General features: G+C 40.9%; 1 protein-coding gene across 4 annotated transcripts in view; it reads left to right on the top strand.

Annotated features, from left to right (window-relative positions):
* ELMOD1 (ELMO domain containing 1) overlaps positions 1-13,888 on the top strand; it is a 43,331-nt gene that overhangs the window by 24,117 nt on the left and 5,326 nt on the right. For 3 of the 4 annotated variants that reach the window (XM_058045620.1, XM_058045618.1, XM_058045619.1), the window contains exons 3-9: positions 1,341-1,486; positions 1,633-1,661; positions 2,841-2,938; positions 8,409-8,538; positions 11,587-11,720; positions 12,926-12,994; positions 13,284-13,307. In XM_058045620.1, the coding sequence (XP_057901603.1) occupies positions 1,341-1,486; positions 1,633-1,661; positions 2,841-2,938; positions 8,409-8,538; positions 11,587-11,720; positions 12,926-12,994; positions 13,284-13,307 (630 nt within the window). The remainder of the gene's footprint in view (positions 1-1,340; positions 1,487-1,632; positions 1,662-2,840; positions 2,939-8,408; positions 8,539-11,586; positions 11,721-12,925; positions 12,995-13,283; positions 13,308-13,888) is intronic. The other variant, XM_058045622.1, reaches the window with a different exon arrangement.

The raw sequence follows: 13,888 nt of genomic DNA, 5'->3' as shown, positions 1-13,888 counted from the left end.
AATAAATTATTTCCAAATAAGTTGTTTCCCATTAAAATATGGGTTTGGGGTGTGTTATGTAATTGTGGTAGCCATATGTAGACTTTGGTAGCAGGTGTAATGCTAACCAAGTTTAAAATGGAGTGGTTTTCATGTAGGCAGCCTTTTTCAGGCTTTTGTAGGATCCCAGCTGAGCCTGGGAGGGACCTTAGCAGGTCTCCAGTTCAGCCTCCCTCTCACAGCAGGGCTAGCACCGAGGTCAGACTGGGCTGCTCAGGGCTTCTTCCAGTCAAGGATTAAAAATCTGACAAAGGAGACTGCACAGCCTCTCTGGACAACCTGTGCCACTACCTGCCTGTCCTTGAGGGGAAAAGCTTCTCCTTGCAAGGCTGATTCTCTTGTGTTTCAACTTAGAGCTGTTGTCCCTTGTCTACTGGCCCTGCAGGATTGTTGAGAGCCCAGCTCTGTTTCCTTCAACTCTTCCCATAAACGCTGGGGCCTGCTGTTAGATCCCCCTGAATCTTTGCTTCAGGTGGAATGAGCCCAGCTCTCCCAGCCTCTCTTCACAGGGTTTGTGCTCCAACCCTACCATCTTCACTGAGATACACCCAGTTTGTCAAAGTCTTTCTTCTGTTGCTGGGACTCAAAACTAGTTGCAGTAGCTACATAAGGGCTTTCTTGGCTTACTGTCAGTTCTGTACTTTGAGGAATTGTGTGGCATCACTGCTATGTAGCAGCTGGTCTTGGGAAGAACTGGCAGTCCTCAAGACCAAAGTCTGTATTATAAGAACCAAAAAGTTCTTAAACACCTTTTCTTCTGCAAGGGGAGAAGCTTTGATTGCCTTAGTTTTCCTTCTTAGGGACATGACATGAATGCTGTCAGGATGTCAAGTTTGTCAGGATAACCAAGCATTCTGCTTGGAGCAGGTTGTTGCTGAGGCAAAACTAAGCTGGGGTGTGATGTCTTCCTGGATTCTCAGCATCCATTATATCAGGGTGAGCTGTACTCCCTTCTCATGTAGCTCTGTTTCCCCAAACTATTATTAGGAACTATACAGCCTTTTATGTTGAGAGGACAAAGAGTTTTCCACAAGTACCCTTTTAAGACTCTGGTGTTTCCTTATTCAGTGCTTCTAGCTGTGGTGCTTTTTGTGGAGGGTGTTTTGTTGGCTAATACTAAAAAGCCCAATTTAATATTTACTGGCATAAATGTTTGTAGTATGATTGATTGCTGCTTTTGCTCTGAAGGTGCCCTTAGGCAATGGGAATTTGGGGTGAGGAAGTACTTTCCGTTTGGGTGGTGAACATGTTGAAACAAACTCTGTTCCAGACTCTTATTTTCAAGCTTCTTCTTTTGCCAGGATGTTTGTCCAGGTATGCCTGTACTTCTACTGCAAATGCTTGTGGCGCTGCCTGAAGTTCGTGGTCAGGAAACTAACAGGTCAATGTGAATTGCAAAGGATCTGTTACAACACCAAACCTGGAGCTGCCAGAACCATGAAAATAGGTAACTGCAATATACTTAGTTCTGCATGCCTTTGTAGCCTTCTGCATATGCTCAAAATTGTATATTGTTACTAGAAATAAGTTATTAAATTTATTCAATGTAAATATGCTTGTCTGACATGATGCTTTTGAATACTTCCCTTACAGAGGCATCCCTGAAAGGTTCAAAAAGTAAGGTGAGTCTAAGGTCTCATTACTCACCTTTTCCATGATGTCTTGTGCTGTTGTTTTGTTCAGTCTGGTGTTTGCTCACCCCAAAAAGTCACTTTAAGGTTTGATATGATTTTACATTTTCCACTGAAGGGGTCTTGTGTCTGCAAAAGGAGTTGATCTTGCAAAGTTGGGCAGAGTGTCCTGTGTTCCAGGGATGGGCCCACTGTGGCAATGATGGAATCAAGGGAACAAATTGCCATGGTGCAGGTCATGAGAGTGAAGTGTTGTAATTTAGGGGTTCTTTGTTTGATTCCTCATACTGTCTTAGAATATCTGTAATCTGCAGTCAGCTGCTTGCAAATTTAGAAAAGTCAGGGGTTTTTGTCTGGAAAGCAACTTTCCCAGCTTTGTTCTCTCTTTTCCTTTTAAATACATTGACGGAGAAAAGCCTCTTTCACTGTATCCATTTACTGTACCAGTGGTTGTGCTAACCTGAGTTGTTCCCTAAGACACTTGTGTGTATGTTAAATAACATCCTTCAGCCTTTACATTTCTGTCACAAGAGTCAGTGATATTGAAAACCTTGCCTCACCATTAACAAAAATGGAGTAATTTAACTCTTAGTTCAGCATAGTGGTTCTAAATGTATTTCTAGCACAAACAGAAAGGCAAAATCTTATTTTAAAACTTGCATTTAAGCAATTGTGAAGTTTTGAGACAAAGAACAAGAAAATTCAACCTCTTAAATTTTCAGATGGCACGTTGGTTTTTGAATACTGAACTTCTGGGGGCATTTCTACAAATAGCAATTATATATGAAAGAAAAGGAAGAAATTTCACTGTGTTACTGCAGCATGTTGGGAGAGGGAATGTTAAATGAAGGCTGTCAATTCCAGTGTAATTAGGTGGATGGTCTGAAGCTGCTTCTTGGTCTGCTCTGAGGTCTTTGATCATCCTCACTGACAGCCACCACAGAAATGTGATGAACTGACTGCAAGGGCGAAGGGACTCGAGTTCTTACAGGGCAAGGGCTCTGAAATGAGTCAGAAGGGTTCAGTTATTTGGAAAGATATGTACAGGGGTTGAGTTGGGTCTTCTGGGCTCTTAATGCAGAAGCTTTCAGGCATCACATTTACCACTGTTAACTTCTGTTGAGTAATAGGTTCTGTAGGAATTAATAGGTGTTTAAATCCTCTTTTTAGCGGCTGCAAACATCAGTAAATGTTCACCCTGATGCTATTGAAAAGACGATAGATGACATCATGGAGCTGAAAAGGATTAATCCCGATGTAAATCCACAGTAAGTTCATAGTTTCCTTATAGAGCAAGTGGGATTTCCTCAGTTCTTGTGTCCATGGAGAACTTGTTCTCTATAGTTATTGTGGTCCAGAAGTTGAAGATGAATTCTGTCTCTCAGCATAAAATTCTAATTTTAGCTTTGCTGTCAAAAAACTATGTAAAAATGAATGATTTTTTATGGTTACTTAATAAGCAAGTCTTTTATCTACCTGATTCTGTCTTAGTTTATTGTTGATGCATGGATTTATGGGGGTCACTTCCCCAGGGATAAAACACCACCAAACCACAGGTCCTGGCAGGGACAGTGATGGCTTCTTAGAAAGGCTCAATGCTGCCTTTTGAGTGGGAGGAAACCATCTTGTTTTAGCTGATACAGATGTATGCTGGTTTGCATTTTAAAACTGCCTTTAATTATCCAAACAGAAGTTTTAGTAATGCAACTAATATTTACTTTTGTAAGAAGAGTTTGACTACCAACCATTAAATTTACAAGTGTGTATTTCAAGAGTAGGTGATGATAACACATTTATGGTTGCCTTACCTTGTTGTGCTTAAGGCACAAGATATCTAGGTCAGGAATCAGTAGGAGGAAAGTTGAGAGCTGTATTATCCAGGTGATCTGTCTGAGGTTCACTCCTCTTCCCAAGCTTGAAGTTGGTATACATAGTTAAAAATGGGCATCCATAAATTGATAGCTGCTTTTCTTTAATTGGTCAGCAGCATCAACAGGTTAGGTGGTCCCAAGGTCTTGCTGCAACAACAAAACCCAAAAGCTAAGTTGAAAAATTATAATTTATTTTGTCTCATTATAGGAATCTCCCTCCCAGCCCACTCCCCATTAAAAAGGGCAGTAACTGGGTGGTCTGAAAATGAGGCTCCACTGATCATAAAGGAAATAGAATACACTGCCTCTCTCTAGCTTGAGAGACAGCTCTTGTGATGGTGACCGCAGCCCCAAGAATTGAAAAAATTGTGACCTAACCATTAAATAAAGGAAGAAAATAAGAGAAACAAAACAAAGAGAACCCCTCATTCTCATAGGTGGGAAGCCCTGTGAATTTTTTCTGGATGTGAGCACAGAGCTTTTCCGGGGTGTGTCCTGACCCAGCCCACATGCTCTTCAAAGGGAGGGTGATGAAAGACCAGCTGCTTCAAGTGGATGTGAGGCCTTTCTGAGAGGCTGCCATCTGAGGAGGGCATCACAGCCCTGGTACTCTTGTGTTACACAGCATGCTGTCTGCTGAAATTCAAAAATAAAAACTCAGAAATTAGAGAAGGTGATGTCTGAGGAAAAACTGCAGGACGTAAATGTGCACAGCTCAGAGCTTGGATTGTGGACATCAGGAACTGCAATGTTTAGCAATCAGGGTGATCCAAGTGCTCACTTCTCAGTATTGGGCCCTTGGGCAGAATGATTTCAGAAGAAAACAAGAAATTAATTATTATTTTGTATAACACGAGAGATCACCTTTTGATTCCCCTCATGGCATGCCTTTGGCCTCTGGAGAAATGTTCTCCTTCAGGAGAGAGAGAGAGCAGTCATGCAAATGACTTCTCCTTGCTTGAAATCAGGACCCTGAACATTAGGTTACATTTTTAATGATCTGGTCTTTCTAGTACATGAAGAGACCCTACAAGAGAGCTGGGGAGCATGCAGTGACAGGACAAGAGGGAGTGGATTCAAATTGAAAGAGAGTAGGCTTAGATTAGATGTCAGGAGGAAATTCTTTACAGTGAGGCACTGGAACAGGTTGCCCAGAGAAGTTTTGGATGTCCCATCCTTGGGGGTGTTTAAGGCCAGGTTAAGTGGGGCTCTGAAAAGCCTGATCTAGTGGAAGGTGTCCCTGTCCATGGCAGTGGGGTTAGGACTAGACAAACTTTAAGACAAGACTAGACAAACTTCCAACCCAAACCATTCTGTGAATCTATGAAAATATTTTTAAAAATACCGCATAGAGGGAAAAAATAACCCAAACAAAAAAACCACCTGAATTATCTTTTTTTTGATCCAGTTGGTGTTCATATGCTTAGCACATGATAAATGCTTGTCTTTAGACTAGAATACTTGCTTTCAATATTTTACTGCATTTGAGTCTCTCATCCCCTTTTCTCCTTGCTCTCCTTCCCATTTGGTAAAATATCTTCTTAAAGCAGTGAGGAATGTGGGCCTGAAATGTGCAAGATGAGGTCACATACATAGATACACACTCTGTCACTAAATTGGTCCTTATATTAAATTAATCATATTTCTGCTAAACTTCAGACATCTGCACTGAAGTTTTACATGCAGCCATTTATTTTATACTGATGTTTTCAACAGAAATTTGAGCAAAATCAGGTCAGCTGCTTTTCTAGACATGATTAAGAAATATCCAATGCCTTGCCTTCTCTTGAACCTAAAACACCTGTAATCCAAACAATCTTGTTTAGAATCTCTGGCCTTGTGTTGGATAGCAGAGACTTGACATTTCCTGGGGTAAGGACAAGGGGACATGTCTCATAGTGTATGTGTTTCTGCAAATCTGTATGCAGTCATTTTTGTTAATGTGGCATCTTTGCAGAGCTGAATTAGCATCACAGGGGTGCTTGCACTGGCTGTTCTTGAAGGCTGTGGGCTGCTGTGATCTAAAGAGGAGAAGGCATCCCACAGTAATTTTCCTTTATCAATGCCTCTCAGATACGTGTGTGTATATAACAGTAGGAGCGAGCAGGTTGAATAACCTGGTGGTGACGTGCAGTCTACACTAACTATGGAAGCAGACATAGAGTCACAGAAAGGCTTGGGTTGGGAGGGAATTAACGATGATCTAGTTCCCCTGCTCCAGTTTTGGTCTTGCCTCCATCTGGTGGAGCACCTGGAGCTGAGTACAGTGGGAGTGCAAGCCCAGGTACATTGCTCCTGGGCTCTGAGAACAGCCACAGCCAGCACCAGGATGACAAGGAGAGGATGTGGGACATCAGCACCTCACCCACATCCATTTGGCAAGAATAACAAAGCATTAATGAAAAGGAAAGGGGGGAACCTAATTTGACCCCCACCCCCTTACCAAATAACATTGTGTGGAACTTTTGACTGCCTTTATATAAAGTGCAAAGATGGTTTACTTTGAATGTGTCGTGTACCTTATATCTTAAAAACATGTATTTTTTTTAAATATAAAATTGCTCTGCTTTGCCATAGCCTGTGTTCTGCTGCTCTAAACTGAGGCTATAAAGAAGTTAAAAACATTATGGCTGTGATTTAGTGATACTCTGCAGCATTTCACAGTCTGTCAGGCTTTTCAGCTTTCTTTGAAATGCAGCCTTTCTGTAAAATTGGAGGCTATAGCTAGTGAAGCATGTTACAAAAAAAAAAAAAGAAAAAGCCAAAAAAACCCCAAAAAAGAAACAACAAGGGATGGAAAATACCGTGGAGGCTTTTCTGTCTGAAAGGGTTATAACTTCAAATGGGATAAAATTGCAGCATGAAAAATGGACTAATGCTGATGTCTCTGATTCTGTAGATAACCTGTGGAATCATTTGGGTTAGAAAAGGTTTTAAATTCTGAAGTCCAACAGTTAACCCAGCAGTGCCAAATGCACCACTAATCCATTTCCATAAGTGCCACATACATCTGAAAGATGTACATGTTTTTTAGATACCCCCAGGGATGGTGACTCTACTACTTTCCTTACTTTCCTTCAGGCTGTTTCAGGGCTTGACATTTTGGTGAAGGAAATTCTCCCCAATATCCAATTTAAACTTTTTCTGGGGCAACCTGAGGCCATTTGCTCTTGTCCTATCACTTGTTACCTGGGAGAAGAGACCAACACCCATCTGGCTACACCATCCTGTTAGGGAGTTTTAGAGAGTGCTGAGGGCCCCCTGAGCCTCCTTTTCTCCAGGCTGAACACCCCCAGCTCCCTCAGCTGCCCCTCACAGCACTTGTGCTCCAGAGCCTTCCCCAGCTCCGCTGCCCTTCCCTGGACACGCTCCAGCCCCTCAATGTCTCTCTTGTAATGGGAGGCCCAGTGCTTTGCCTTGCTGAATCTCATACAATTGGCCTTGGTCCGTGGATTCAGCCAGCCCAGATTCCCCTGCAGAGCCTTCCTGCCCTCCACCAGATCAACATTCCGTCCAACCTGGTATCAGCTGTGAACTGACTGAGAGTGCACTTGATCCAGATTATTAATAAAGATATTAAATAGAACTGGTCCCAGACTGATCCCTGGGGAATGCCACTAGTGACCAGCCCCCAGCTGGATGCAACTGCATTCCCTACCACCCTCAGACAGATTTTTACCCAGTGGACAGTGCACCCACCCAAACCACGAGCAGCCAGCTCCAGCAGAATGCTGAGGTGTCAAAGGCCTTAGTAAAGTTCAGGTACAAAACATCCTCATCCTTTCCCTCATCCTAGGCAGGTCACCTTGCCATAGAGGGACATCAATTTAGACAAACAGGATCTGCCTCAAAAGATAAGCAGTGAAAATCCTTATGTTCAGAAAATTTGAGAGTATTACAGAATAAACAAAATGTTTCAGTGTATCAAGCACAACAGGCAAGGAATATGCAGCTTAATATCAGTGCAGCCTGTGTTCCACAGAGGAGTAAGGGTGCACTTAGCTTGCCCTCCAAATTCATACCAGGTGTTCCTGTAATTTTACACACTATTAAAGGGCTTATTGCCATATATAAGCAAATATTTCTATGAGTATGGCAGTTGCATACTGCATGACTTAGATTTTGTATTATAAATTCTTAATGTAAAGCTGTTGTTTGGTGCAGAGTTTTCTGGTGGGTTTTTTATAAGTTTGGTTTAGAGTTTTTTGAGGGTAGTTATTTCATGTGTGTTGGGTTTGGTTTTTTTGATGATGCATCAGAAAATGTAAAATGAAACACAAAAATCTGCATTAAAATGAAAAGAGAACTATTATGATGATTCTTAACATGAGACAAAAGCCAAATCTGCCTGGAGGCAGATCTTTGAAACTGTATTACTTCAGGCTTTTGGCTTCTTTATGCTAGCTTTAGTGGCACAGAAGCAAAACAATTATTTTTAGCTTTTTGCTGAGTTTTCTTTCCCCCCTCAGCCTTTTTCAAGTTCTCATCTCTGATCCCAGGAAATTGATTGAAAAGCTGTCATTGGAATGAAGAGAAAGATACAGTAATGTGCTTGTTACAGGCATTCAATGCTGCTGTGTATAGTTATAATGTGATTTCAATGTGAAAAATCACTGTTCACGGTTTTAAAAAAATCCCAAATATTATCATCTAAGAATGGGACTAGATGAGACTGTGCCCTTCACAATGCCTTGTATTATCAATGTCATATTGATCTCTTGGAAATTGTCCTGTTGCAACTGAAGTGTTAGACTGCCAATTGACGGATGTAACACTAGTCATGTGTATCAGCTGTGTGCATACACGGCAGTGCTGTTTCATGGCTATACCTGACTGAGGTGGAATATGTTGCTCTCCCCACCCTCAGGCTGGGAGTGTCTCTCCAGGCATGCCTGCTGCAGATTGTGGGCTACAGAAACCTCATTGCAGAGGTGGAGAAGCTGCGCCGAGAGCCGTACGATTCGGAGAATCCGCAGCACGAGGAAATGCTGCTGAAGGTAGGCACTCAGGAGGTGCTTGGGGGGCGTCCTTTATTCATGTCAGCTCCCAAGCCTGCTTCATAAACCTCTTTGGAACACTGAGAGCTGTTCTCACCTTCCTCCATCATGTACCTGTTTTGAGATAAGACTGCACAGCCTTATAATCTGGTCTGGGTGTAAGACCTGCCAAGCAAACAGCTCACTCCCTGGCTGATAAATGCATTTCCCTTGGCTGGACTATATCTAGGTGCTGGATAACACAGGTCTTAGAGCACAGAGCTGTTATCTGCAGTGAGCTCTGGAAAAGTAGTTTTATGTCCTCCTTCAGTACACCTTTCTCCAACACAAGAAGGTATTTTTCTCTATTAACCAAATTACAAATTTATTTCTTCAATTTAATGTATTTTTGCAGGGCAATGTCTGTGTATACCAATGGCAAACATCTATTTTTTATTGTGTGGAATGGAAGAGTGGGAGTTGATGACTTACACATTTATAGTTACCAAATGTATTTTCAAGTGAAAACAAAATGACACTATTCTTTCAATAATACATGGAGAGTCAGGAAAACCATAACAATTGGTTTTTACTTCCTTCATGCTTTCAGGAAAGCCTTGCACTGGAGCAGATAATAAAAGCAATTTCTCTGTCTTGAAGCCTTAAGCAGAGAAAGAGCTAGAGAGTTCTTATATTAGAAAGAAATTGAGGAAAGAATAAATGTCTGAAAAACAGCCTAATAGCAAGCCCTGGTCCTGATCCTACTTTAACCATAGCTATTGCAAGACACTTCAGAGAAATGCCAAGAAACAGAATAAGTGATAGTGAGCTTTTTGGCTATAAGCAAAATGACTTCCTAGAGAATTTTCAGAGTTCTTATAAAAACATACTACCTGTTTGGTTGTGAGGGGTTTTCTTTTTCAATTTATGACAAAAAATACTGAAGACTTTAACAATACCAGATGATGGTGAAGATGTCTTCCATGCTGTAGCTTGCAGTGCAAGCCTTTGCACAAGTTACGGTGAGAGCTTCTGGAAATTTTACCATAATTACTTGGTCTTCCAAAAATCCCAGTAGGCATATTATCCAAGCACTGTCAGATGCAAGTAACTACTTCTAAAAATGCCTCAGGGTTCCTGTTGGTGTCTGGAAAGCTGCCTTTAAGGTTTGCCTGCTGATGGGAGGTGGGAGTCTCACCCAGGGGTGTTCCAAATCCAGAGCTGCCCTGAAGGAGTGTTCTAACCATCGGGTAGACTTGGGCAGAAGGACTTCTCCTGTTCAAGTGCTGCTCCTGTATCCAAATGCACAAATTTATGGGAGTAGAGTGAGTTTTAACTAAAGAGACACACAGATTTACCCATTGAGGAAGCCTGTGTCTTGCAGGTGAGAGATCCAGGTGGCAGCCTACAGTGTTGGCTGCTGAAAATACCAGGCACCTCACTGCAGATTAAAGAGGGCTTTTGGCTCCAGGAGAGCATCTATAAATACCCTAAATACAAGAATCTACATTGCCCAGAGAGCAAGTAGGGTCTGGGATCATAGGTGAGAAGGACCAAGGAGCTGGCTGTAGCCTCTCCCCACCATCCAGCCTGAGAATCGTGTCAGCAATGATGTGTAGTCATGTAAGTGCTTGAAAAATGTAATTACACAAGCATAAAAGCAGAATGGAACTAAGCATTTGTCTGAGGAGAGATTAAACAGTGCAGTTTATGCGACATTATGCAAAGTCAAAATGTTGAAAAAAGTATCAGTTTCACCTAAGTATTAGCACTTGTTTACAGCAGATGTTCTACTTTTGCAAATGCCAAATGGAAATATGTCCAAGGGTTTAATTCATTTTATAATCCTCGCTGTGTAAGAATAGTCTGGTTGGTTTTCATTCCTTCTAGATACTCTGCTAAGTGATCTCTGCAATGGGTAATTCGGGTTCCTAATGGCTATCATTTATTCATGTTTACCAGGAGAGCACTTAATGAATGAGAGAAAGATTAACTTAATGTGATTGTACTAATGATTAATACTGTATTTACTGTTGATGGATGAACGTTGGTTTAAACAATGATGCTTTATACAGTCGTTACAAAGTGAAATCATTAAGATTTTAACCTTCCCAGGGCACTTAATTTTAAATGCAGTTGCTAAAATTAAAACAATTTCTGTTTTTATTTGGGAAATGTGCACACAACTCTTTCCCTTGGGTAGGCTTTGTCTGAGTGATTTTCTTGCGGATGTGCTCACCAATTCATGACTGGTGATTAATACACTTTCTTATTCTAAGTTCTGATTTCTTAATACACTTCAAAAAGGGTGAGTTTGTGATATGGCACATGAGGTGTGCATAAAGGTATGCATTTGTCATATGTCAATTGAGGCTGCTTTTAGGTGCATGGCAACATGATATTTAGGCACTAAAGTTGCTGAACCAGTGCAGTTAAAGGGATTTATTCCAGCTGATGATCTGGCTTGTTAAATCACTTCGGACATTTCTTTATGTGAGATCAATGAATGATTCTTCCCTTAGTTAAATATGATGGTGCACATGCTATCCTGGTATGGATTTTTTTTTAATGTTCTCCAATTTGCTGTTCAACACCATGGTAGCCAACTCTCTTGATTTATAACCTTTCCAGAGACTTGCAAAAAAAATGAAAAAGAGAAAAGATTGCTGCAGAACCTTAGGAACTCAAAGCTGCTCTGCTGCACTGTCAGTGATTTACAACCAAATTCCAGCCCATTCCTGTCTCTGTGCTTATGGAGGCAGACACCACCTTGATGAACAAAGCATAAGCAAAACAGGTCTTGTTAGAGCAGCTGTGATAAGAACAGAAAGGCCTTGTAGGGCTGAAATGTCTGCAATTCTTCAGAGCAGTTTGGGATTTCCCCCCACAGACACACATCCAGAGGAACTCCATTTGATTTTGTGTTTGGGTTGCTGGGATAGAAATGCTGCGATACTGTTCAGTGATCAGAATGTAGCTTGGTTTAAAAAGAGAAAAAAATAAAAAAAAAGAAAAGAAAAAGCTTCACTGTGTGGAAACTTCACTATGTTTTACCTGTAATCTTCCTAGTTGTGGAAATGCTTGAAGCCGAATTCACCGCTGAAAGCTCGGATTTCGAAGCAGTGGTGTGAAATTGGTTTCCAAGGTGACGATCCTAAAACAGACTTCAGAGGAATGGGTCTCCTGGGCTTATATAACTTGGTGTAAGTATGTCCCTCTGCAGATGGGTTTACTGGGGTCTGAAGTCATGAAAAGCAGCATTACTTGCAGATTTTAGCAAATCTGTGGGAATAATTTATAAAAGTGTCAGGGACTTCATATTAAGCAAGTGAAACAATTTATTTGCTAGCCTCATTTTTGGAGTGTTTCTCAAAGGGGTCTCCTTTCTTTCAGTATTCCTAATTCAACCTTGTAATACCACTTGCTAAGCCCTTTTTTTAGTTTCTCTGTGACACAGCAAGTTAGCACTCTCTTCCTACCAGAAAGAAAGTGTAAAGTATATTTTCATCAGTATCTAGATCTCCTTAAACAAAATGCCCTGGAAGTATGTAGGTGGGAGGGTTATGTTACTGCTCAGCTGCTGTCTTTGGGAATTTCATGCTGAATTCTTAAGCAAAACACTTGATATGCAGTCACTGATGGTAGATTTAAGTAGTTTGACTACTGCTTCAATTTCTGTCGATACTCAAAATTAAACAGTGAGTTTACATCACTTTTTTCTTCCAACTCATGCGCACCAGGTGTTAATGCTATAGCTGTGCTTTGTAATTTGGGAATTGACTAATGCCTGTCATTTTCTCCAGCAATTGTATTTGCTGCATGCAGTTACATAACTTGGAAACATTTGGTAAAATAACTTCTCCTTACAAGGCGAAAAATAAGTATTTTCTGCTTTTACAGATTGCAGGACATAAATCATCCTCCGTCCGTATGTTGCTCCCTAGTAAATCTCAGTTGAGGATCTGGACTCTTGACTCTGGCTTTGAACTTCCATTTGAAATTAATCCCTACCATGTATTTAATTTCTTAGTCTTCTGTGATTACTCTTATCTTGCTTAATGAATCTGCCAGATCAAGAGGTCTGAACTGCTTTTTCCTGAGCTCAGCACCCGACATGCTCCAGTCACAAACAACTGATTTTCTGTAGGGTGGGTGGAGAGGAGACTCTGCAATGCACATTCCCTAAACCCATATAGGAGTGCACTTGGAGTTGGAGGCTGCTCTAATCTTTCAGTTTGGGAGTCTGAGTGGCAGTTTAATGAGTTTAACACATCAGATGCTGCTCATACTGTGTAACACATGCACCTGCCTTTAGAAAGGTGTGTAGAGACAGCTTACTATGACTTCACATGCTTTTATTGCTTTTGTTTCTTTTTAAACAATTCACCCTAAACATATATGTCTGCAGGTATTTTGCTGAATGGGACACTGAGATAGCTCAGCAAGTTCTCACTGATTCTCTTCACCCTAAATACAGGTAATGCTTGAGACCAGAAACAATAACTTGAGAGAGCACTCTGCTGGCTCTCTTTGAGGAAGGGGGCTGGGGTTTTTTCTCTTTGTTGGGCATGTCCTTGGGTATTTCCACATGCTGTCTGTTGAAAAGTACTGATCCTGAAAGCTGACCAGGTGCAAGAGGTAAACTTGTATGCCAAATCTTGGAAATAGTTAAATTTAGTGTTAAATGTTTTCACTTCTGATTTCAAGTGATTTTTGTATTTTTATTTACCTTTATTTTAATTTGTTTGTGTTTTTTCATAATAAAGGGAAGTCACTAAGAAGGAACTAAGGTATTTTTTTCTTTTTTCTAAGTTTTCTGAGACACTACATGTAAATAAAGATCAAACTACAATTTGGTGTGTTATAATCTTAAAGTCTTTGTTGCAACACTGGGAGATCCATGTTCTTTCCTTTAGACCCAAACTGGGCAGAGGAACACTGGGTACATATGAACATGCTTATATATCAAAAATGAAATCCACCTTGCTTGATATTGTTAAAGTGACTGACTTGATAATCATAAGTAGTCTATGCCAAATATTTGTTAGTAGAGCTGAAAAGCCCCTTTATTTATAGTCACATATTCTGTCTGCCTTAACTAATGGTGGTTCCAATGTGGTTACTCCATTGTCCTGGCTGTTCAGAGATCAGGAACCTGCAAGTGTCACAAACTGTGCTGTAGGTAATTTGTCAGTAAGAGACTCCATAGTTATTGGGGAGTGGAGGCCTCTTAGCCAGTTAAATAGAAATTAGTTCCCTGAAAAGACATTTTTCTTCTGCCAATAGTGTTAGATATCCATAAAGCTGGTGCACACCTAAATCCTGAAGCTTTTGATCTCCTCAGGGTTCTTGGTTTGTTTTTTTTTTCCTG

Source organism: Melospiza georgiana, chromosome 2 (genome assembly GCF_028018845.1).
Source record: "Melospiza georgiana isolate bMelGeo1 chromosome 2, bMelGeo1.pri, whole genome shotgun sequence".
NCBI lineage: Eukaryota > Metazoa > Chordata > Aves > Passeriformes > Passerellidae > Melospiza > Melospiza georgiana.
Note: the sequence above shows the minus strand (reverse complement) of the source record. Positions and strands in the feature narration are given on the sequence as shown.